The sequence below is a fragment of the Clarias gariepinus genome, chromosome 28 (genome assembly GCF_024256425.1).
Source record: "Clarias gariepinus isolate MV-2021 ecotype Netherlands chromosome 28, CGAR_prim_01v2, whole genome shotgun sequence".
Lineage (NCBI taxonomy): Eukaryota > Metazoa > Chordata > Actinopteri > Siluriformes > Clariidae > Clarias > Clarias gariepinus.
Genome location: NC_071127.1, coordinates 8618107 through 8645000, shown reverse-complemented (window position 1 = coordinate 8645000; position 26894 = coordinate 8618107). Strand labels below are relative to the sequence as shown.

The 26894-nt window shown below is 42.9% G+C and overlaps 1 protein-coding gene across 1 annotated transcript in view; it reads right to left on the bottom strand.

The window, feature by feature from the left end:
• The window catches only part of jarid2b (jumonji, AT rich interactive domain 2b), a 103283-nt gene extending 78413 nt beyond the window's left edge, over window positions 1–24870 (bottom strand). The window contains exon 1 of the mRNA XM_053489832.1: window positions 24388–24870. Within this exon, the coding sequence (XP_053345807.1) occupies window positions 24388–24435 (48 nt within the window). The 5' untranslated portion in view covers window positions 24436–24870. The remainder of the gene's footprint in view (window positions 1–24387) is intronic.
• Window positions 24871–26894: the final 2024 nt, after the last annotated feature.

Here is a 26894-nt window from a genome sequence, read left to right as displayed (position 1 = left end):
GTTCGGTTCATATAAAGCGCGAGCTTCCACGTTCTTTACCAAAACGTTCGTTCTAAAACGTTATTGTTGCTATAGTAACTACGGCGATGCAACCTTTCGCTGGTCGATTTGATGTCGATTCGGAATCGGTTCAGGTTCCAACAGCAATCGTTTACAGTATAACCTGTAAATTGTGTATAACTGATGAAATTCCTTTGGGTTAAAAAAAAAAAAAAGAAAGAAAGAACAACAATTGTACCTGCAAAATACTCTAGTTCTGTGAGACCATCACTTTTTCATCATGATTCACAGCTCCAAGCGTAACGGAGTACACAGTACACTTGTATCCTGTATGTGATAATCAGATGAAAATAAACGTGTGAAAGAAAAGAGTTCTGTGTCACGGCGCTTTTTAATTGAGCGTTCACGGAAACGCAGCGCTCTTTATCAGTCAGAGGTAACGCTGAAACTTTCCACTAAACAAGCTTTCCACCAGGGGCCTGAGGACCGAGGGCTTGTGGTTTCACTGTAACGTGCTCAAGGTGTGCTTTTTCTTTAACTTCAAGACAGGAAAAAAGAAATGAAAAAGAATAGAAGGACTGCTGATGTCATGGAATGACAGTTTCTCGTTGTTTAAGCACGTGGCACCGACATCCCTCAACATGAAAGGGAACTACAAGAGGATTGGTTTATAAAAAAAAAAAAAAAAAAAAAAAAAAAGCATGATGCGTCACTCTTTCATAAAAAATGAAACACCCAGGTATTATCTGGAAGACTATCAGCTTCAAGGTGTAAAGGGGATCTTCGCTCTGTTTCGGGCCTCGTCACACCACCCTGGCACTGATTGATTTCCCGGAACAGCACCACGCCCGAGTGTTTTATTGCTAACTCGAGAAAACTTGAGAAGAAGCCATGGTTTAAATGTGTTTAGCCCTTTAATTACATTAGTTTCCTGTTAGGTCTCCAGCACATCCTGCGTGGGAAGCTGTTGAGAACTGATGACAGGTGCTACACACACACACACACACACACACACACACCCTGAGATTACATATCAGATCAGTTTCTCACAGAGTCGTATAATTAGCTGAATTCAAGTCTCTCTCTCACACACACAAAATACAGAGATGCAGGATTCACCATTTAACCTTAAACCGCCCCTTTAACCTGAACACACACACACACACCTTCGCTCACTACAGTTCACCCGTGACTTCATTTTCCTCGGCGAGTGCGTGACCTTCACCGACTGCCTTCATCATCATCACGGCTCCCTGAACGCACACACTCCAGGCGCACTCGGCTCTCGCAGACGAGCGCTAACTCGCTCGATCCCTAAAAGCCAGCGAGCTCCTAATGGAGGCACAGACGTCCTCGGAGAGGACTCGACCCGACCGGGCGCATTAGCAGCACACACACACACACACACTCCCAGTTCTGCGGATTACACCAGTGAAACGATTGGCGTCTCATCGAGGAGTACTCAAGGGCTGAAGTTAGAGCAGGGGTGTGGTTGTGGCTATGATTAGGTGTGTGTGTGTGAGAAAGCTAACATTAGAACTTTGCTGATAACACAAACTTGTAACATTTTTCGAATTCCTTTCTCATGTATGGCTACTGAATCCATTTGCACATCCAGCAAAAACACACACACTCGATGCCACTCAAGTTACTATAAAAACCTGCTACCCAAACTTAACCCGAGCGCGTTCAGACTTCAGACATCGGCTTAAAGGCTTTTAATGGCACTCAAACTCTCCTTTCCCGGAGCACTTTCACCTGCGTGATTACGCGAGGGCAGCGAAGCCGGGAAATTAGCCGTACCTCTATCTGCTCTCCTTGTTTAATTGGATTGCTATAATACCTATGAAGTGCATAATAACTACTTAGTTCACGCTTGCACTCGCACTATTGAAACACCGCTCTGAGATTTTCCAGCAGTATGGACCTGGGTAGCTGAAGAGCTGGGAATTAAACCTTTATGTTTTTTGGTGTTACACTGTCCCCTGACAAGCACGTGTGTGGTGTGGTTTCAATATTCCTCACTGCTGTGGAATAAAAGGAATAAACCACTGCATGCTGTTTTTGTAATATAACGAAGCAATTATTTCTGGATCCATCCTCGCACTGCGTGCATCTGAAACCTTTCCATCATCGCAACGTTCATCAAGCTGAAAGCTACTTAATCTTTGTCTGGATTTGTAGAATAAACGCACTTAGGGAGTCTAAACACAGCCTTCCTGACCCTTTTAGAAACACTTCCCACTCAATCAAGCGCTCGGCCCTTAAAAACCGAGCACATGACTGACCGGGTGTACGAGTCGTTCATTCACGCATCACTTTAGAATTTGCCAGGTTGAGTGGAAAAAAATTTAAAATACAAGGGCTGTTCAAGTCAAACCAGGACTTCCGTGTACGTCCGTGAATTATGATCCCAGCTAAGGAGCCCACTGCAGTCATTTAATAAGTGCAACACCTGATCCATCTTGCGTAAGAGATTCAGCTGTCTGTGGGAACCGTACACACAATCGTTCACCAATACAACTTGTACATTACAGGAACTCGACTGGGAGTTATTGCCGTGACCCCTCCGTACAGTCCTTACCTCACTCCAAACCATAATCCAGCCATTAAAGGAGTGGGAGTTCCTGGGAGGCCAGCGTTTCAGACGTGCTAAGTAGAAAGGAAGCAAGAAGACTTCGTACCTCTTCAGTCTAGCAGGGGATTATCCAGAGAAGTAAAAGGAGATTTTACCCTCATAACTTCGTTTTGTTATTCACACAATCAAAAGTCCTGGTTTGACTTGAACAGCCCTCATAATTGGCAGAAGCACTGCAACTACATATTTGGTTTCTACGGTAAACCATTTGTACAATATTATACGTTTAACAGCTAACAAAGCCTCCAGCTCTGAGGTTTTATCTTAAAAAAAAAAAAAAAAAGTGACAAACGAGTAGAAATACTTGAGAATTGAGTATTACAAGTTCTTCATCTTCACAGCGTGAAAAAACAGGAAGTGAGAAACTGGTCCGAGTGACCAAAAGAAACGCGGTGCAGGCGCTGACAAGCAGATTAGCTGCTGTAAAGAAGGAAGGTTTCAGGTTGCCAAATAACATTGAACAATTTAAAAACCACATAAAGTCTAAGAAATTACAAAACATGCGCTGTAAAAACCTAATAATTTTCTTGCGTATTTCGAATCGTTTCCGTGGTCTCCCAATATGCTTAACACACCCCAGGCCTCAGCTCCTTTCAACATAAACATTTAGTCATTTCACTAAACACACACTCAAACCTTACCGCTGGTTACAGGCAAAAAAAAAAACAACAACTTAAAATCATAATCATAATAATAACTCTAGCTTCAGAGCTGGAGAAAATACAGAAAAACACAGCTTTCGTTGGCCAAAGATGACAAACTGTCACCAAATACACTCGCTTAGGAGAAAGATGTAAAACAGAAGCGGAGAAGGAGTGTGTTTATCCAAGCTTTCAGTCAGATAAACATTGTTTTCACATTTGAAAAGTTTCAAATCTGTACAGCGACTGGGACTTGAGGAAGGCCGAATTGCTCGACATGACTCAGCGGCTTGCCAGCGTTTCTCAGCTTTCGCACTTCTTCTTTCAGACATGACGATGACACGCTGCACACGGAGCTGACAAGCACAAGGTTGATTTCTCTCCAAGGCTTACTAAAGACTACGCTACAGCTTTGTTTGAGCGAGCTGTTCTTCTCCCAGGACTTTTGATCACCAGCATCAGCGACAACCAGCCCAGACAGGCCTCCAATTACTGCAGACACTCCAGTAGCTGGAAAAGAAAGGTATTCTCAACTCTGTTCAACATCCAAAGATGATGGCAGCAGCACTGGAATACACATAACACAAGTCGTATTTTTCATTTTACAAAGCGTACCGAGGACGCAGCTGTTCCCTGGGCTCCTGTCCAACCCTCCAGCCCCCTTGTTCAAGATGCGAGATGAAGGTGGAGCTCAGCCCGTTACCCAGCTTTGACCTCTCTTAATCACACTTTTCCTTATCGCCTCAAACGCTTTCCGTCCTTCCAAACCCTCCTCCCTTTTCTTTCTTCCCTGGGCTCAACTCTGGCTTGATTGGGACACTCCCAGTGTAAGGAGAGCCCTGCTTCCGGAGAGCTGCTACTCCAGTCATCAATCAGCCTTATCTCAAAGAGCCATGCCGGATCTGTTTACAGGGCGCCGTCGGACCCAGAGACCTCGGAACGCGTTTAAAGCAAGAGCCGGCCTGTCAGATCAGTCAGAAAATGCAGAAGCGTTAAGGTGTCACATCAATCATGATGTGAAGAACAATGTCTTTCTTTTAGACAAGACATTACTGTCAGTTTACTCTGCCCGGTTAGCGCTTGGGATTCTGCGAGCGACGCGGCTGGATAATGGGTGCAATTTTATCGACGCTCAAGTTTAATTATCTTACCAAATTTCATAGCAGGGGAATGAACTGAACGCTGGAAAAGCAGTTTTTAGTAGCTTTTGCTTGACATCATGCAGGAACAATTACAAGTATATCAGGAAAGACAAAACCACATTTTTTAAAAATAAAAGTCATCAGGTCATGGGAGGGTTATCCGAGCAACGTTCATAACAGGAATTCCTGAGTCCAGATCCTAAATTAGTTTCCCAGAGCAGTGCCATAAGCAACAGCAAAAGTACCACCTTCGAATGATAAAAACAGATCCTTCGCATGTGCCCATGATTGACTGATGATGGTCTTCGCCTGAGAAAACAGTCTACACATCTGGCAGCATACAAAACACAGTACCACAAATCAACCTGTGTAGATGCCCTCATGTGCTCTCAGGCTGTACTCTGCTCTTTGCAAAGTGTATGACTCGAGCTTATGTCATCATCATCAGTGCTTATGGTCATATATTCTGCAGCTCTTTATAACCCAGCTATTGCCCTTTTTATCCATTAGTTGGCCTTGCCGATAGTGCACCCTTAAACCTACCATTCTTCCCCCGCCTCGATCCAACCTTGATAGATTTAGTGGGTGGATAAAACAAGCTCAGAGAAAAGTAGGGGGATAGAGATCGATGGAGGGGGAAATGTCCTTCCTGCCTGGGCAGGGGGGGAAGGGGTGTCAGTGGGATCAGAGACAGGTTAAACACTACTGTCTGTGCCCAGCGGAAGCCTTGTCCAAACATCCGTTCTTTAGAGAGCATCCGTTGACCTCCGGAATTTAGGACGTCAAGTTTTATCACATGGTGCGTCTCCAAACACATCTCTCAAACAGAGTATTTATAATCAGCTCAGGCCTGGCTCCCTTTTCCTTGGATTGACCGTCTCCAAAAACTGCAGCAGACTTTGCACGAGCCAGCTCAAGTGTGGTAAAGATCAGGGATTTGAAGCAGGACAAAAAAACTAAACAACACACACACACCACAAACATCTCAGAGTGCCTGCCAAGAGTTCACAAAGCATCACTGCAACACATTGTAAACCTGAAGCGAAGACAGTTGGAACAGCAGAGGGAGAAAGATGGGTCCCATTGGCATCTCCGCGAGTCGAAACTCGAGCGAAAGATCCAAGCGGCCAGGCTTTCTCACCACACACAGAGTGCCATTGAGCGCCAGGGGAGAAACTGGATACGGATCAGCCGGCCTTCCCACCCCAAATCTCTGCTCCGATCCGGCAGGAGGAACTATAGGCGCCTCTGCTGGGAAGGAGAGCTACAGTGTAGCCATTGTCCGAGCCAGTTACACACACGTGACCCGAGAGCCAAGCTCAATCCCTCCCATTATGCAGAGACAAGGAGACAAAAAACAGCCTGTGGGAGGGGTGGTAAAGTCACAGCTGACTGAACCTCTGGACCCACCAAGTAGGAGGGAACTAAACACAAAACTTGGGGATTGTGGGAAAAAGAGACTTGGGGAAGACGATCAACATCCTGCAGAGTCCCTGGACAGGATGGAAGCTGATAACATCACCGCTGGCTTGGCCTTCTGGCAAGACACCACAACAAATCGGCTTTTTTTTTTAAACAAAATTAATTATAAAAGCAAACATGGGCCCTCAACAAACCCCCGAAGCATGCTCAATCCAACTGCAACAGACTCCAGTACAGAGGCAAAAAAAGATCAAACAAGCCCAAAAATAACCATTTCTATTTCAAGAGCTCCTTCTGTAACATGTAAAATGCTTCCAGTTTGGCTGGAAACTGTTTTGCGTAGACTGGAGAGCCAGGAGGATATTCCACTGTTGGCGGTCTCTGTGAAGTCTGACTGTAAGCAGGAAGTCGTGCTGATTAGATTCTGAAATCGGGGTTACATCGACAAGTCGACTCCCACTCACTTTCACGCAAAAACAAGTGTAACTAAATGCTCGAGTCGAGTCACTCAAAACCATCTGAAAGGCAAGAGAAAAAAAAAACGTTCCACGTGAAGCTTGGTTAAATTCTGCAAACACAGTCGAGCACCACCCACACTTTATCTCGGTCTCATCCCATTACTGCCAACAGACACCATTAACGCTGTGGAATTTTATGTGACGTTAAAAAAAAACTAAAAAGACACCCGATTTCCACTGAAGCGCTGCTCTCGAAGTCTTGCATGCATAATGGCATCTAATAACACACTCACAGTCTAAGAGGGAAAAAAAGGGCCGTGATGCTCTTGTGCTACGGAGAGAACGCGAATCATAACACAGAGCTCTGGTTTCCTTTAATTCTTCACCCATCACTTGACCTGCTGGTATTTACGACGAGTCCCCACTTATTCAAAATGAAACAGCTCTCAGATGGGTTAGTCTGAGACATCTGACATTCCTGTTAAAAGTCAGAGATGATGGGCTGTACAGAGGGAAACCCCATTTCCCCCAGATGCACTGAAACGTAGAGAGTGCCGTTATGTAACTCCCCAGTTCAACAACAAGGCGCAAAAAAAATTTAAACAATGATGCGATGATGAGCATCAAATCGAATTCTTCTGCACTTTTTGGCTTTCTGTTAGCTGAGGAACTCAATTAAAGCCCATGTTGCAATGGAGTGTGCTTAATTCAACGGCGGGTCACTCCAAGGAAAAAAAGAAAAGCAAAACTTGGCACGGATCAGGTTTGCGCGAGGCAGCCCGGCAACAACAGCTTGCCAGTTATATGATGGACAGAAAACACAACAGCGACAGATGTTTTTGCTCTTAAGCTTCCACGGCCTAATGAAAGCAGTTAGCAGATTTTTTTTTTTTTTTTTTTTTTTTTTTAAAGCCTTACCGGCGCGTCTAGAACTCCAGACTTACGCAGAGAAAACAGATGAAAAGCTTGTGGCCAGAACAAGAAAGTGACTCACCGCTTACACTTGGAGGAAGCAGTGACAGTAAACAGAAAAGAAAAAACAGAGGGAGGGGAAAAAACAGGGGCAGTAGTGCTGAGAATTCTCAGAGCACATCTTCAGGTTAGTTTTTCTCGAGCGAGTTCAAAACACAGGTGACGCGGCGCGCGTCGGGTGGAAGAGCCGCGTCTTTCGATGTGGGTTACGAGGTGAAGAAGCCGGGGCAAGCTTGAACGGTCTTACGTCTGAGAAAGTACTGACTAATAATACGAGAAATGATTCAATATCTACGTGAACCATAACAAATCTGTTTTAGCGATGAGTGAACTAACGGCAGTCATGTTAAGCATGAGCGCGTTGGGTTTTTGCATTACAGGTTGTGGCAGATGCGGTTCTGCACCAGCGACCAGAAGATTCACATTTTCAAATCGTTGAAATTCCTGACAACCACAAGACGACATGATGGCTTATCATATCTCATGTCTTAACGGCCATAAAACATTTACATTTGGACAGACATTTACTATCAGAGAAATATGTTGTATTAAAGCCGTCTTGCAAATAAAACTTGATATGGAAAGGAAAAGTAAACAGCAGCCCATTCAGTGCATTTTATCTTACAAACCCCAGATCAGTTCGGATGTTAAATAATTTGTTCCAATCCAATTATTTTGAAGCTAGGATTCACATTATGGATAGAATTTATAACTGCAGCATATGAAAAAAAACAAAAAACACACAAATCCTCAATGGATGAAGACCAAAGAGATTTCTTAGACTTATCCACAAACACACGACTTGTCTAGATTCAGATGATCAAAGCCAAAATAAAAAAGCAGAATATTTATATTAAAGCCTGATGTGAAGAAGTAGCAGACAGGCCAAAAAAAGATCACACCACCGTTTCAGAAATTCTACCATTCCATTTATTTCTGATTTTCAGACCTAGCTGTGCTATGGCACCGTTTTGGAACGAAAGGCTTTCAAGCTTTTATGACTATGCAGGAAAAAGCAGACGAGAGCACCAGGCATGAACAAGCTGCTCACCCAACAAAAACACACTGGTTTCTCTCTTTTTTTTTTTTTTTTTCCATTCCTTTGGTGGCCAATCAGAGGCCTTAGACAAGGGGCAGGTGGGGAGAGAATGGCCCAGCCTGCCCCATGGCACCACCCACTCTCCCTTTTGCCACCAGACAACAGGATCAGCAAGCTTTTCAGTCTCTTTCGCACACTCTGCTATATTCGTCCTTGCACCGCTGTTAGGCTTCACACACTTCCCTGCTGGATAAACGATCGCTCTGTCTGTCTCGCGCGTCTTCCTTTACTCACAAAGTGCCAAACTGAAAACAGAGTAGAGTCTCAGCTAGAGGCTTGTGTTTAAGCAGGCACAGGCCTGGGCCTCACGTCTGCCAGGACAGCGGTGGTTCGAGGTCACACCATCTCTTACAGGAAGGAAACACACTGAGAGGCCCAGACAGTGCGAGAATACTCCCACCCTCCCTCAGTCTCTATATCTTAACATATGGACTCAACTGAGACTTCTGTTTCAATTCTATAAATCGAGAAAAGATGCACAGCAACCAAAAAACGTGTCTCAGCGATGGACGCGTATCTGTAGGTTTCGCACGGCTCCAGGCTCTCCCTCCTCCCTCCCCTCACATTTGAGGCAACAAAGAGAGGCCCCTCTTCAGCAGCGAGAGGTGTTAACAGTTAGCCATCTTACGTTCTGTGGCACGCCATCATAAACACGCCGTGCATGGGGGCCAGAGTCTGTGTGTGTGTATATATACACGCATATAAATCAAAAGCAGGTCGCATCTATTCGCGCCATCGCATTGTTCTCCCTAATCGACACCCCAGCCGTTTACTGCACACCACCGTTTCCTGTTTCTGAGAGACACAAGACAAGAAGAACGTTATCCGTCATGTTCAGGGAAACGTCCATGATGACCATGCGGATCTCATGGAAACAATGAAAGGCTGAATGGAGAAGCTTTTCACAGCTGCTCTGAAGCAGTGATCGGATCAAAATTTCCCTCAGCGTGTTCGGAGATCATTTATTCATCCGTTAAGAGAGATGCATAACCCTGACCTCAGACACTTGTCAATGTATAAAATAAACAAGTTCATGTTTCCTATTTGAAAGGCAGCAGAATGCTGACGCTTTTTCTGGACAATGTTGTTTTTTACGCAAGTCCATGAAGTAAACCCAACTAGAATGGAACATTTTCATAAATTGTGACGGATATTATTTTATAACCTATTTAAAAAAATAAAAATGTTAAAAGACAACCAAAAATAAAATAAAACTATGTTGTCATTCTTTACCTCGACTTCATTCTCAAGCGGTAACATGAAGCACCATGGTGAAACGTAAAGGTCCCATATTTTACCATTTCTATAACAAGTCAACACAGGTCTCAGAGCTCCCACTAAAATGTGTGTTCATTCTCCAGCTAAGATAAAGCATTTTTTTTATTCCTAAACCTTGCGGTGTCTTATTCCTTCCCCGAACACACCGTTTCAGTGTCTATACTTCTAAACCACGCCCCCGGAGAGAGCAGCAAGGCTGAGCAACCATCTGGAGGAGGGTTTCCCTTGTATGAGGTCACAATAGGGAGGGGGTAACCCAACTGCCTGGTTTTAAGCCCTGGCCAACACAAACATTGGGGGGTTAAAGGAGAGAAGCACAAACAGCAACAACAATTTTTCCTAAAAAGTGTCTAAACGTTAATTTTATAATAGGTGCCCTTTAACAGACATTTCAAACAGCCATTTTGCAGCCAGATGCATCCTGATCACTTCCACTCTAGTTATGCCAGTTGCTCATAACCTTCACAAATTTTAGTTGAATACGCCTCAAATAGACCTAGGTACTCTCCAGGTTGCGTTACATTTCCATTCGGGTGTAAAGTGCGTGTTGGTAAGTCCGGTAGTTTCCACACAACTAGACAGGTGCAGTCGGCGGCGTCTTAAACAGGGTTCTCAGCGATAATCAATTATCCTGACTGAAGTGTCGGGGCTCTCGTGTTACAGGATGTGTCTACACGGCCATGCATGGCTGAACCGACTGTTAAACCCCTCACATCTGCTCACATGCACATACACCCACACGGCCTTCGTCAGGTTAACACACAAACACCGAGACACCCAAGACACAAAGAGAGAGAAAAAGCGAGACGGGTAGAATAACCCTTTATGTTTCTTTTCACGACCTGCGATTTAGCGGGGCTGCAGGCAGTTAGCGCAGAGTCCCACTGTCAGATGTGACGAGGCCACAAATGTGCAGCAGGCAGACACTCAAAGTCAAACTGCGAAAAGCCCTAAAAGCCCTGAAAAGCCTTAAAAGGCTCCAGGCTGCACTAACCCATCCGTCATATCCAGGAGAGCGGAGAGTCAGTAAAACAAGCTCAGGTTGACATTAACGGCCTTGTTTCATTGCCATATTTGCATAAGGATTTCAAAAAATGAGGCTCAAATTGGTTTCAGGAAAACGACTTGACTCTAAATTGAAATAACTTCCTGTGCCACTGAAAGCGCGAGGAAGGCTAAGCTGAAGCTGAAGACCTTGAGTGGTACTCGTTACACCGAGGCCTTGAAAGGCAACAGTGGTAAGACGTGAATGGCTGCGAACTGGCTCCAATAAAAACAGCACATTAGGTAAAATTCAAACGTCTCCTTCAAAAGGTGCCAAGTGATGGGAGGAAAGAAAAAAAAAAAAAAGAGAGAAACCGCTAGGGGGAAAAAAAGTCCGCACAGCTGAACTAACTAATAGTACAGTGCTGCTCAAGTCTTTCAGATCACGATAATGACACTGAGGAAAAGAGACGTGTGTGTGTGGTTCACGATAAAAGAGCAAGAAAAAGGACAGAAAGGTTTTGTTTTAAAATAGACGGCTGGACAAATCAGGCGTCTGAAAACCTCTAACTCCAGGTTCCAGTAACTTACGTTGACAGAGTGTAGCATATTTCCCACAAACGGCTGACCCCTTTGAGTCTCAGCTAGCATGAAACGCTAAATGCAAATGCAGGTTTTTTTTTCTACTCTATGCTTTTATACAGGTGTGAAATCTAAAAGAATACGTCATAACTAGTTAAGTATTTAGCCTGACTCATTAGCAATTTTTTCCCTCCTCAGTGCATTTTGCTAATAAATCTGAGGAGAATATTGACTGACAATCCTGAAGCTTTTGGCCCTTTTTTACTATATATATATATATATATATATATATATATATATATATATATATATTACATTCATATTTTCTGCCATTTCCCAGCTAGTTACATTTTAGCTAGCTAGTTAGCTAAAAGGTCAGCTAGCTAGTAGGGCTGTGCAAAAATATCGATACATCAAACTATCGTGATAATTTTTTTTACGATAGTGTATCGATAGTCAAACCTCAAGTATCGATACAAGTTGTGCCAAAAAAACTCCTCCTCCGCTCCAATAGATGTCGCTAACTCGCTATCAACAAAACACTAAGCAGTATGGTATCAGAACAAGTAAGTAAGCAAGACATGAGTGAGCATGGCGGAAAATATAAAAACGCCTCCAGCTTTTAGGGCTGACGTGTGGCTGCACTTCGGTTTCAATACGATACCAGGGAGTACACATACTAATACAAACTATTGCAATATATCACAATATGTATTGTATCGCAATATATCGTGATTTATCGTATCGTGACCCGTGTCTCGTGATACGTATCGTATCGTGAGGCCCTTGCCAATACACAGCCCTACTAGCTAGCTAGGTCTCCACTGCCTGTGTGTGTTTTTATAAAACACCACATTGTAGCGAAATGCTGAAATTCCTGACAGTTCATGCTACATCCTAGCTAACTAAAAAGCGTTAGGCTAAATAATTAGTTAGCACAAGTGTCACATTTTCTGTGAACAGTTCTCAGCGCTTGTAATGAGGCCACAAGGTTAGGATAAGGAACATTTTCCTAACATATGTTGGTTTTAAATATAATAAAATAAAAAAAGATTTAATATGATTGAAATGAGAAAAGCAGCTTATAGGACTGTTATGTGAATAACAACACAAATGATGTAAATGAGATGTATTATTATTATTGTGATTATTATTATTATTGTTATTATTATTGTTATTATTGGTATTATTATTATTATTGTTATTATTATTGTTATTATTATTATAACAAATGATAAACCTTTATTCGAGTCTGGAGTGACGTTAACCCAGACTACATACGCCACAGTTGAAATGACAAATCAATATTTACGCTGTGTGAGAAATCCTGCTATGAAATCAAAATAAATGATTAATTTCTTAAGCCTGAGAGTGTGTCAACTGTCTTGACTCACACTTTCCCGGTCTTCTTTTTAACAAACTAGTACATTTTCAATCACCCTTAGGCACCCTGTGTGTTTTTTTTTTAGGAGAAACTTTATTATATATATATTTATTACATTTATTTTATGATTTTGTTATAAGGTCATACAAAAACATTCTTATTTTAAAAACGCAAAAAATATTTTTTTTTATACAGGAATAGAGTTAGTAAATCTAACTGCACAAACTGCACTTGTAAAAGGCTCACATTATTAACTACTGATTACTACTTTTTTTTAATAGTTTTTTTTCTATAAAAAAAAATAAAAAATCAACACATCCCTGATCCACAGCAGTTATCTGCATGTGCCCAAGCCTTTTTCCTATTCATCACCTGTTCTGTAATATTGAGACGAGACTCTTACTGGTACACACAGACACTGCGGATTCATAAGCTGTAAAGCGGAGGAGATGAGGACTGGACCGCCCAGGTCGGCGCACTGACACACACACACACACACACACACACACACACACACACACACACACACACACACACACACACACACAGAGACAGCGTGATTGCACTACATCATATTATGGTGCATTAGCTGCAGGATGAGAACAATCAGGCAGAATAGCGGCGAGCCAAAAGGAGGTTAGGGCTGTAAGATGATCTCGGCTCGGCGCTCAGGTCAGACAGGATCCGTTATAGAATATCGACTATGGGATAAGGACCTGCTTCGTTTCTGGGTTATTCTGTGCTCAACAACAACAACGACACATGGGAATATAGTTGATTCTGTTGTAAGAATGCTTGCCAGACAGTTGGAAAGGGTTAACATGAGCTTGCGCTCTGTCTTTGTGTGTTTGTGTGTGGGAGCGTTTCTCTGCTGCGCATAAGGCAAATGGACAGCGCGATAAGATTAGCAGTTAGCAGGGGACGCAACCGCAGCAGAAAAGTGACAGTTGACAGGAGCACACAGGCCACGCTGACCACAGAGAGGCCCCCTGAGCAAGCCTGCTGACTCCACACACACACACACACACACACACACACACACACACACACACGCACACACACACACACACACACACACACCTCAAGAAGTCATGCTCGCTCTCGGCCTCGGTTTTCCTCTGCTGCTGACTGTCATATCCTCTCTCACACGCATGTCTTCACCCATGCCACTAAACTATGTGCATAGCTAATGCCTGTTAAAAATAAAGCAATTAAAAATAAACACATCCATAATGGACAATCCATAATCAAGGAAGGAAGGAAGGAGATATAGCAGTTGCATCCTTTTTTTTTTATTTATTGGCCTTAATATAATAATACGTGAAACTTTCTTTTTCTTGAAAAGCTGAATGCTGGACGGACAAATGAAATCTGAAACACATTCTCTCATGAACCTCCATCTTAACCTGCAGCCTGGCTGGATTACGCTGTGGCACATATACTATACATACACATACGCACATGCTCATGCAAAACTAAACTCGTGTCTGGCATTGAGCTCCCCGCTATTAAGAAACTATTTTCACCTCATGACCTGGTGAGTATCGCTCTCACACAAAAGAAAACCAACACACACACACACACACACACACACACACACACACACACATAGCGTTAAATATATGCAGGAAGACAACGGAGAGAAAGGTGTGCAAGATGTTAATGCACAAAGACGAGAAAGGATTCTCTCTCTCTCTCATACACACACACACACACTTTGGTGGAGGTGAGAACATAACAATACACTCTTCACACTTCTTAATGTCTGCAGATAAACGGCTCGCTTTGTTCTAACCGGCCCACTAGTCTGACTCTGCGTCGGGGTTTAAACGGTGTGTGTGTGTGTGTGAGAGAGTGTGTGTGTCCATTTCCATAGAAAGGTGCTAGCAGGAAGCCCTTTCTCCCCTTGTCTCACGTGCACATACACACATGCGCATGCTATGACAATCAGATGATCAGAAATATAAACGTTAAAAAAAAATTAACAGTGATGTAATGCAGAATAGTATACACACCAACACACACACACACACACACAGATACATACACACACATTACACATACAAACATATGGTTGGCTGTAATCTGAAGTGATTGTTAATTTCAGACTGTGTGTATGCGCGCAAGTGTGTGTGTGTGTGTGTGTGTGTGTGTTGTGCAGTATAAAACTTTCTTTCTCCTTCATTAAAAACAACACCACAGTATGACCCGAAACAGCAGCATTCGCTTTCTCTTCTACTTCATTAAGGATATTATTCCTAAACATTAGCCGAGTATTAACCGTCCGCTACAAACCAACATAAAAACTAGAACTGATGTTAACGCCAGGATGATAGCATGTTAGCATAATGCAAAAAGAAAAAAAACATCAAAGATGTAACATTGTTCATGATCGATCAAAATACATGTTTTTCCCACACGACGCATCTCATCTCTTTATCACGTAGCACACACTGTCACGCTAACACGCTAAATTCAGATCCAGTCACAGCGTACACGACTAAGCAGCTCCAAAAACCATGTCTGCGCCAAGCTTCTTCGCTCACTTTAAATTCTACAAGTATAAACTTTAAAAATTTAGACAAGAAGAAGACATCCTGAAAGAATTTTGCATTACTGATGATGATCTACAGCTGCTTTCACTAAAGAAACAGGCTTAAACTGACATGCTAACAACATGCTAGTCTCTCAGCTTGTGCTCTTAGCTAGCACAAGCATTTCTTAAGGTAAGAAGCTGAATGCTCCAAACTTGCTGCAGCAAAACAAACTCCTGTTATGGTGGGGGAAAATAATAATAACTTTAAAAAAAGGAACCAAACAACAGAGCGTGGGTTAATTAGAAGTCTGTTAAAGTGTGTTAGCTATTTTGATTGACTCCTTGTAACTAACAATCCTAAAGCTAAGTAGTACTTTTACTCCTTTTTTTTTTTCTTCTACCCAATTTTGTGCATCAGTGACGCAACAACGCAATCAGACACCGACAGAGTACTGATGGGTCGTTCATGAGCAATTCATTTTTTTAAAACAAGTCTTTAACTTGACTCAGAAGAACGAGTAGTCTCAGAGAGCCATTTGTTCATTTTCTACTAGGCGTGCATGCGCAAAGCATCGCAAAACCTCCGTAGGTTATGTACAGGAAACAGAACTAAGCAAGTTACCTTGGAGTCTTCTAGTCCAAATCGTTCTTTCTTTTGTCATGTGACTCCCATAGATGCTTTGCAATGCAATAGATTCAAAGGGAACAAATAACTGGGACTAGAAGACTCATAAAACAAACCGTTCAATTCTAATTCCTGTGTAATGCACTGCATAGAGTCTATGAGAGTCACGTGACAAAAGAACAAACGACTCGGACCAGAAGATACGAGAGGTGAGCTGCACATCATCTTCATGTCCTTAGCTGCATTGTAATATTTTCATTATTAAAACTATAGCCAAAATGTGTGTATGTAGACATGTTGGTGGTCTGTTTATTGAAAATGTTACATTTTATTTTATTTTATTTCTGATCAAAAGGATAAATTAAACTAAATGACTCAACGAAAAAAAAAGATTCAAAGAGAATGAAAGAACCGAGGCACTAAAATGATCCAAACTTCCCAACACTACTACTACAGAGTGGTTGGTTTTGTGGTATTTCTTTAACCTTTGGAACCGAAAGTGTCCGTATAAATATTAAACAGTTAGCAGCATAAATCTTCCTCATTGATAGCGCAGAACATTCAGGACTATGGATAAACCAACACCAACACAAGAGCTGCTGACACGCACATCCATAAGAAATTTGACTATGGTATGTACTAGGGAGCATAGGACTGTATGGGACACTTTAATGAGAACCACAGTAGTATTATGGTGTGTACCACTGTACTTTGGTGAATACGATGATACTTATTGAGCAACACAGTGGCTACCAAAGGTCAGTAGGTATCTAATATGGTACTACTCATATAGTACGGTAAAGTACAGGCTTTGAATATATATGTAATACATAAACATGTTTAACATATTTTTGACGGTATCTTGATAACAGTTACAAAGTTCCACACTACAGTTCATGATAGAGCCATGTACCATACTCTAGATCCATTGTACCAAAGTATACATCATGGTAGAACCATGTACCATTAGGGTGGAATATATATGTACTCTATGAAGAAATGAAGCTGAACACGGGCCATCTCCAGGCCCTTACAGCACACTCACCGATGAGGAACCAGCAAAAAAACGAAGAACATCAAAAACGTCGTCCTGGAAGTATAATGGTTTCTATAGCAACCTGGAGCCTAGGCCAATATTTCTTTAAAGAATTTTTGGTTACTATGGCAACCTGGTCTTTAAGTGGCTTAAATGATGTGTACTTTACTTTTTTACTAATATGAATGGGTTGCTTAACAGCCGCTTTAAAGATGTGCGCGCGTGCGTGTGTGTGTGTGTGTGGATAAGTGTTCTTTAGACTGGGATGAGGCTTCTAACCTGGATTAGTTCTACACTTTTGCCTGCTTCGTTATGAAATGATTAATATTATGGTGCCAAAAGTTACTCTTACTACCCTGAACTGTCCGTCATGTCCCAAACTGGGATTTTAATTATTCTCTCTTATACCACAGTGACCATGTTAACGATTTCTTCATTAAAGATCAGCTGTTCAACAGTTCATGTTTCACACCGTGTCCAGAAAGCCGAAGCTCTGATTATTAATATACAGCGACATACACAGTCGCATCCGTCAGCTGGAAACATCATCTCCATCACTCTCTCTTCGAGCTTCTCCTTCTTCTTCTCGTAGTCGATATATTTCACTGTTAAATGAACGTCAACCTCGATGTTGCGAAAAGTCTTTCCCAACAAAAACGTGTACGCAATAACGCAACGTGCTGTATAAACAATTATAGGCACGTGTCTAGGATTTTAAATTATGGCCTTCGTGAAAGATTTCTACAGTCTAGTGGAAGAAAAAAAAAAAAAAAAAAAAGAGAAAAAAATACAGAAAAACAACAAAACATGGAACAAATGATCAGTGGGGAAGAGTTCACATGCGAACAAACGCTGAGTGAGGAACAGGGAACGTGTCCAACGTTTCCTTTGGCACGGGGAAGCAAAACAAGTCAGCAACGAATGCAGACAATCAGCCCCACACACACACACACACACACACACACACACACACACACACACACACACACACACACACACAGTGGATCCAAAGAGTAGCCAAACACATACATAAAATGTAAATAATCCAGCGCTGACATCTCCGAAGATGAATTCTCAGCTGAGACAGCAAACACCATACACACACACACACACACGTATATATATATCTATACACAGGCCCTACTAGATCGAACAGTCCTGATTCATCTCATCATCTTATGTTCTGCACCCGAGCCATTCTTAAACAGATTATAAAATATGTAAACACACACTTTCCAGAGTTCTCACTCACTCACACACACTCACACACACACACACGCCCTCCCTTAACATTTTCATACACAAAATGGCTCTCCTCCCATGCCCTCTTTTCCTCAACTCAAACAATAAGAGCCACATGGCCCGGTCCCGGCTCAATCGAGCACTCGCAGTGGAAACACACACACACACACAGACGTGCGCGCGCACACTCCAGGATGATTACAGTGTAATCAACATCCTCATTAAACTCAAATCCGCTCCATATGCCTGATTTCTGCACTTATTTATTTTTCTAAAAGGAGACGTTCAGGCAAATCAGTGACATCACCGCCGCACTAAACTGGTTTGATCTCCAGCATTGTTTAGCTTTTTTTATAGAGTAATGCATACTGTAAAAAACATTTTTTATTATATTAAGTGTCAGATTTAGACGGACAGGCGGATCGATGAAGGACGCGACTCTGACGTGACGGACGTGGAGAACGACAGTTCGAGGCGAGTCGAGGCGGAACTTTACGTTTGCCACGACAGGAAATGTTTCCTCCTTTTTTTTTTCCAAAGACACATCCCTGCGACTGGTACCTCAGATAAACCTGATACCTCAGGTACCTTGACTGTATTAAAATTAATAATTAAAATTTTTTTTATATATATATATGATTAAAGACTAAACAAACAAGCAAAGATAAGAGAGGAGGTGAAGGAGGATCTCGAAGTGGTGCAGCAGGTTTTATGTTAACAGAGCAGAAAGCCCTCATGTTACACCATCATATGCGTGTGAGTGTGTGTGTGTGTGTGTGTGTCACACATTGACCGAGGGAATCTCTAGCATGGTGGTTTGTGAACACGAGACACGTATGAATACACAACACAAGCAACAAACAGGCAGATTAAAATATGGATATGGTGGGGGTTTAAAAAAAAAAAAAAACCTGAATGAGAAAACAACCAGGCCACGTCTCAAATCACACTACACACTTTAGGCCTGAGTGTTTAATCTTCAAAAAAGAAATCTTGACCGATCATCAGCCCGACCCATTCTTAAGGACAATATTTATTTATTTATTCATTTATGATTATCTGTAAATCGTTGTTCCGCGTGAACGTGCCGGAGCAGGAGACTTCTCACTTTTGAGTAGTTAAGATTCTGCTGAATTGCGACTCGTAGCTGAGGACAATTTCTATTAGTTAAGATTAAATTTCACACATTTAATCCTTATTTTTAAAACCCTTAGAAAGCTTTATTCATAAAAAAAAAAATAACATAAGAGCTCCCTTCATTTTTATTATTTTTTTTGAGTGGTCATCGGAAGGTCGGGGGTTCGAGCCCCATCACGGTTGAGTTCTTGAGCAAAGGCCCTGATTATAACTGCTCAAGGTGGCGCTGTATCCTGGCTGACCCTGCGGTCTGACCCCAGCTTCCTAACTGGAAAAATGTGCAAAAGCTCATAATTGAGTCTTAATAATGAATTTAATACACAATTAAACGCTTTAACAAAGTTTTGTAGAGGGGTTTGAGTTAATCTCTATTTTGACACCAAGACTTCAAATGCATATCGTTTTGAAATACTAAAAATATCAGTTATTAGTCTCTTTCGTTCCTCTAGATCAGCCCTGAATAAAAAAAATTTCAATTAGTCAAACCCTAGTATGAATACACTCCTCACTATACCAGCAGATGCTTATTCATATATTTGTTTGTTCGTTGGGTCAAAATGATGATGATGATGATGATGATGAAAAACAAAACAACTGTTACAAAAGGTTTTCCCTGAAGCGGCTAAACTCCAGAGACTCACGTCCTCTCGAGTATTAGAAAGAGACGCACTTTATACGCACTGCGCTGAGGAAAGTATCGCGGCTAAGTGATGTGTGTTTACAAATGATCTACAGTCATCTCACACAGTCACTCTCAAGTTACTCCAGAGTCCTGATCGCATCCTTACTGGTTATACAGCTGCGTGAATTCGGTCACGTCACACCTTAGTTAAAGAGGAGGGTTCGATGGAGAGCATAGAGCGACCACGCGCGTGCACACACACACACACACACACGCACAGTTGCCTGCAGCTTTCCACTCAGCCTGCTTCGCTCTATTGTAAAGCTGAAGGTGAGGAGGGAGGAGGGAAGCAGGGGTCACGGCCGAGGGGCCACTGGGGCCACGGCCTCGCACTCCACTTTAGTTTCTACTTTTTGTGTTCAGTGAATTTTGCATCCCCCCCCCCTCCTTGTGTGTGTGTGCGCGCATGTGTGTGTGTGTGTGATGAAACGCACGCTGACAGCTCCTTTACATTTGCAAAGGGACTCGGAGCAGCTGTGCTCATCCCACTACACAACACACACACACACACACACACACACAAAGCGTAGAGAGAAAGAGAGAGAAACAGATAGATGGAGAAAGACAGCAGCAGAGACAGACAGACAGGAAGACTGAGCCATAAACTGAGGACCAAAAAAAACACAGAGATGACAGAGTGAGAGACAGCGAAACGATTAGAAAAAAGGAGGTGTTGAGGAGGAAAAAAACAACAAAAAGAGAGAGAGAGACCAAATAAAAGAGAAAAGGGCAGACGGACACGAATAAAATGAGTGAGGGACATACAGGTAGACAAGACGGAAAGAGCTTGATAAACCCAGAGAAAGAAGCATTAAAGAGAGCATTTAAAAAAAAAAAAAAAAAAAGGAGAAGAGAAAAGAGACAGTGGTACTGAGGGGCAGACAAGTCAAGAGAAAGAAAAAAACAGAACATTAAAGACAGACAGGAAAAAGGTGAGAGAAAGAAAGGAAGAAGAGAAATAACAGACATGCACAAAGACAGACAGAGAGAGAGACAAAGAAAAAGTGGAAGGAAGAGTGCGAGACAAGCAGAGAGACAAAAAAAAAAGACAGAAAAAGAGAAAATGCCCGCTTTGAGAAAAAACAAAAAAACAAAAAACACACACACACACACAAACTCATTAACGGAGAGACAGTTCCTCTCTCCGTCACTCCTCGGTGTCTCTCTCTCTCTTCTTCCTCTGCGTCTCTCTCAGGACACCATGCGTGCGTGTGTATGTGTGCGTCTGTGTGTGTGTGTGTGTGCGTCTGTGGCAGCCATTACGGCAGAGAGCTGAAGGAAGAAGCAGAAGCGCAGCACTTCCCTGCACTTCTCCCTTTTAGCGCTCGTGTCCATCAATCCAGGCCGCCTAATTGCGTTTGCTTTTATTATCATCTATTATCAGTCTCTCCTCTCGCCTGCTTTTCCCCACACATGAATTTTAATAACGCGCGCGCCGCTCGTCGCCGCTGGAGGAGGGACGACACCCTCGCACCCGTGTTCCGCGGGATACGGTGAAGCCGAGCATGTATAATTGTCGTACGCTAATTAAGGCGAGGTTAAATTAGGAGGGCGAGGAGTTGTGTGGCGAGCGCAGGGGCCCGTGGGACACCTCCTCCTCCTCCTCATCATCATCTTCTTCTTCTTTCTCCTCCCTCTCCTCTTCCTCGTCCTGCAGCTTCAGCAGATCTCGCACACCTCCATCTGCCTCAGACGTCTCCTACACGCTGACAGTAGCAACATTGCACATCACAAACACTTCGAAAAATATCCCTAACGTGACAAGGCTGCCTGCGCATGGGGCAGATTTGGGTTTTAGGACGAGGCCGCGTTTCAAATCTCACATCTGTGCATCTGTGACTAAACTGAACTAATTAATTGCTAATTTTTAAGCGTGTTATTTAACTCCAAATGTGTGCGAATTCGTCATCACCATCGTATGATTTCCACCAGCGTTCTAATCTACAAAGGACAAGAGGCGTTCAAGTCAAACCAGGACTTTCGATGCTTCATGCTTTACATCTGAAACTCTGGCCTACCAGGAACTCCTTTAATGGTCCAAGTATGTAAAAAAGAAAAAGAGGCTTAAAGGCAGGTCAGGATTGTAACTCCCAGTCAAGTTCCTGTAACGCGCAAGCGGTGTTTGAAGTAGTGTGTGTACAGTTCCCACAGACAGATATGTCTCTTCTGTAAGTAGCGGCTAAGAGTCTTATCACCGTACTGTGCTTGAAGTCTTCTGTAAATGGCAATCGTTTATCCGCTTCGTTCGACAGAAAGTCCCTGTTTGGCTTGAACGCTCCTCGTGAAATAAAAGAGTGGCTCATGGTTGTGCAAGTAAAACATACAATAAGGGTTAGCAGTAAGCATATTTTAGTTTATTATGGTCCATGTGCTTAGTTTAGCAATTTTGTGCAACATGATCCAATTATGATGTGAAAAAAAATTATACAAGTGCAGATAATTAAACCTGACCAAATTTGGGCGAACATAAAATCAAGTTCTTATCCGAGGTCGTTATTTTGATCAACATGCAACATGTTTGAACTTTGTGGGTTAATTTAATGCAGTTTATTCCAGATCGCCTGATTACTAGAAGTGGTTCGAGAAAACGCAAAAACAACCTGTTTGTTAATTTTTTTTTGTGTGGGATTCCCGTCATTTAAAGTGAACAACGCTTCTCTGGAAATGGGAAATAAATCCTGGTCGTCCCGGTGGCTTATTTATGATCAGCGCCAGTGTATGAGGAACAACAACAACAACAAAAAAAAAAAAAATACAACAATGAGATAATATCACAAGCTGTGGCCATTTCAATGGTGTGAAAATGTGACGCTGGGACGTTTCACACCTCTGACTTCTCGCTCTCCCTCCCTGTAGTCGCCTCCCCCTCCTAACTACCCCCCTCCCCCTTACTCAAGCTGCAGGGTCACCATCTTGTTGCTTCGAAACAGATGTTGTCCATCCAGGCCTTGGATGATTCGAGCCAGATTTGGGACGAGTTCAATGTTTTTGACGCACCTGAGCCAAGCGGGGGGTCTCAGTTACCTGGCGGAGATATGTTCACTCTATGAAGTGTGTGTTTGTCTATGAGGACCCGATCATGATGTGGAACAAAATGCGCAGCTTCGATATGATGTCCGGAAACACTAGAGAAACTACAGGTCTGTGTGAGCAAGGTGAGCGTGCCACGTTCGGCTAACGCACCTGTTACCAGTTTAAGTGGTGAGGTGAGCGACCTGATCTGGACGAAAGTTTAAGTCAAACAAGTCGCTCCTGATGATACAGAGTAACCCAAAATCAAACACGTGACAGAACTCTGACTGCGATTTTATCAAACGGAATTCCTTTCAGGAGAAAACGATTCCTCTCAGGAAAAAAAAAACCCACCTGAGCTGCTCGGTGAGCCTTCACGAGCAGACCCAGACGTTACACTTATGAAATGAAATGTGATGTCAAGAGGAACAAACATGATACGTGCAATCTCTGCAAGCACTGGCTCCTGAAACTGATACTTCACCTCACACCAAAACCGTGCACGGTTCAAAATATGCTCCATGGAAGATATTGCAAGGGTTTCTTCCTCAGAATCAGAATTGCCACCAATGGAAGTGCCACCATGAAAGATTCTCCAGGGACCTGGGTGGAAAGTGTTTGTAGACCAAAAAAAATACATACATATGTTCCAAAATCAGTTGAAAAACAAAGCGTAATCCTTTTTAAGGTTTGGTTTTGTTCCAGGGAGGAAACACACACACTTGAGGTCAGGTTCAAGACACAGCTAGAACCTTTATCCATGCACAGAACCCTTGGGGCACCCTTTTCCTCTTCCCACTTGGGAGTTCACCCGAGCATGAGAAACACACCGGGAAGTGCAAGGTTCACACGAGGAACTTTACACACACACACACTACACATATTTAAAGCTACAAAATAAGCACGCGTTTGCTTAGATATAGTGCATTATAAAGCCCGGTGCCACGCATCACGGGGTTGCCGATAGAACACACACACACACACAGTCACTCTCTTTCTCTCACAGGTCTGCTTTCTAAACATTGCTTTTGTGCATGAGACGAGATTGTGCACGATTTAGGGAGAAACAACCCGGAATAAACAAAAAACACAACAGAACACACACACACACACACACACAGCCCCGGTATGGCTGCTCGTGCTCTCTCGCTCTCTCTCTCTCTGGAGTGAACAAAGCCGAGCTGAGAACAATCGGGTCTGAACTGAACAGTAGGGTTCCAACACAAAGTGGTCCAAAAAACACATAAAATTCACACTGCGCGATAGTGCATTAAAGGGACAGAAAAAAAAACCACAAACACACACAGATGTATATATACACACACACACACACAAAGCTCGGGTCGGATCTAAGCTAAAAGTCGAAGCTTCTGCAGCACGAAAGGAGCGAACCAGTTCCGTCATGCCTTTAATGAAACAATGTATCGACCTGCGCGTAAACAAACAAGTTTCTTTAAAGAGAACCAAAATAGCCTTTGAACTTCAAGCCGAAGCCGCGCGAGCCGAGCCGCACTTACATCTCTTCTCTTTTGGATGATGTTCCTCTTCGGTCTGTCCTTGCTCATCCTGCTATCCAATTCCCCCCCAAAAAGAAAGAAATGTCGCTAAAGATAGAACCGCTACATGAATTTCTCCTGGTTGTTTTCCTTTCCCTCCTTGTGGCTCCTCGGGTTTTTTTTCTCCTCCGTTTGCCAAGAACAACAAGGCGGTTTAAATCCCCCGGTGGTGCAGTTGTTCTGCCTCTCTCTCTCTCTCCCTCTCTCTCTCTTTCTGTGTGTGTGTGTGTGCTTCCTTCTGCCCCCTTTTCGGATTTTACTTCCTCGTGCGATTGGGTATTTCGTGCTAAAAATCCACCACACACACAAAGACAAAAAAATATATATAATTATAAAAATGTTTTAAAAAATATGTATAAAATAAATAACAATGAAAAAAAAAAAAACTCAGGAAGCCCGGGAGAGAAAGCCGCGTCTCGCGCACCTCATAGTTACAAAACAAGTCGTAACAACAATAACTTCCATTAGCGAACGAGATGTGGCGCGTGCACGGCCCGCCTCTCTCTCTCTCTCTAGCTCGCGCGCGCGCACTCAAACAAACACACACGCGCGCGCGCGCGCGCAGACACACACTCACACGCAAAACGCCTGAGCTCAATGTCACATCGTTTCTCTATGTGGGAAAAAAACCCACACACGTCCGTGGATTATTAACCACGCGTGAGGTACAAACAAATAGATATTATGTTTCGATTTTTTTTTGTTTTGGTTTTTGATATCCGGAGCGCGAGACGCGATGAGTGAACTCTCTCTCTCTCTCTCTCCACAGTGCCGCAGCTAATCTGAGTCCAATTCCTTTCTTCCCAGAGACGCTCAAACACAGACAGACTCAGCCCATCACCACACATATGCACACGCGCGCGCACACACACACTCTTTCTCTCTCTCTCATACACACATACACGCCGCAGCGGGAACTTTAAAAGGACCATGGAGTTAGGGACCGGGTGAAAATTACTGCACTCCCAGAAAAACACGCTAATCTCAGGAAAGGCAAAATAAATGTAGGGGGGAAAAAACAGTTGTTGTTTTGTTTCGCGAGAAAACGCAAAACTTAGCCATACTTAGTATTCTTTGCACCCATATCACACCTATGCGGTTTTACTCGCAGTGAGACGCGGTGTTTTTGCGTGGAAAGATCACTACACCAAAACTCGCAGTAAATCGATGAACCGTATACATACAACCACCGAGCAAAGCCACGGTGACTCCGCATAGGTGAGATAGGGCTGTTAATACCCCTATCTCACCTATGCGGTTTGCCTCGCGGTGAGATTGCGGTTTAGGCACCGTAAGCCGCCGCGATTGCCCGCCGACGTTCCGCCGACGTTCCTCTGCCGTCCTGTAAGACTTCCTGTAAGGACCGCCAAAATTTTCGCACGGATAGATGGAAAGAAATCACAGTGCCAAAACTTGCGGTAAATCATGATGAACCGCGCGAAACCGCGTTTGTGAGATAGGGGTTTGATGCACCACTCGTCAGGCAGATCAGGCGCTTCTGCACTAAAGAAATAAGGCATTTAGTGGCACCTCAACATACAAATTTAATCCGTTCCGCAGGCTATTTCTTATGGCGAAATTTTGTCTTTTCTTATGCGAAAAAGCTAGTGAGTTTTGTTAATTTATGTTGTTACATTTTTATTGTATGTACGTAGCACCTTGGTCCAGGAGGAACTTTGTTTCGTTCCACTGTATACTAAACTTTAAATTGTTGAAATGACAATAAAATCAGACTTGACTTGACTTGAACACAATTATGGCAATACAGTACTTTGAAAGTATTCGATTTGTACTTGGCATTTAGCAACGCATATACAGACATTGTTGGCTCAGTTTTGGGTTTCCTCGTTTCTTGCAGGAGGCCCTGGGTTTAGTTCCCAGCCACTGGATGCTGTGCCTGTCCCAAGCCCCGATCTTAATTGGATTCAAGTCTGGGCTTTGAATAGGCCGCTTCAAAGCTATCATTTAGTATTGGGTAAAAAAAATAAAGGGAATCAACAATGGGGCAAATATACTTTTTTATGGGCTATTTGTTTCTTCTACATAGTCTTCTTCTTCCTTCCATGTTCTCCCATAAATGTCTATTGAACACTTACTTCTGGCTCAATCATTTACTTAATACATGGTTAAATGTCTAGACGAGAACGTTAGGTACTATGGGAAAATATTCCATCCCCAAACAACTGAAAATCCAAAGGGTACTACAAGGACGAGAAAAAAACACAATATACAGGATGTGTTCCTGATATATTAAAATTGTTGTGCTACAGCCATGAAAATTTCCATCTGTCCATCCATCCATCCATCTAGAAACGTCTGTAGTCCAACTAGGGACCATGAAGGTCTATGGTGACCACAGTGTTCATTCATTCCCATTTTTCGTGATCGTGGTAGAACCTGGAGTCAACATTTACATGCGCATTCAGTTTAGGCCAATTAGCCTAACCTGCATGTCTTTGGACTGTGGA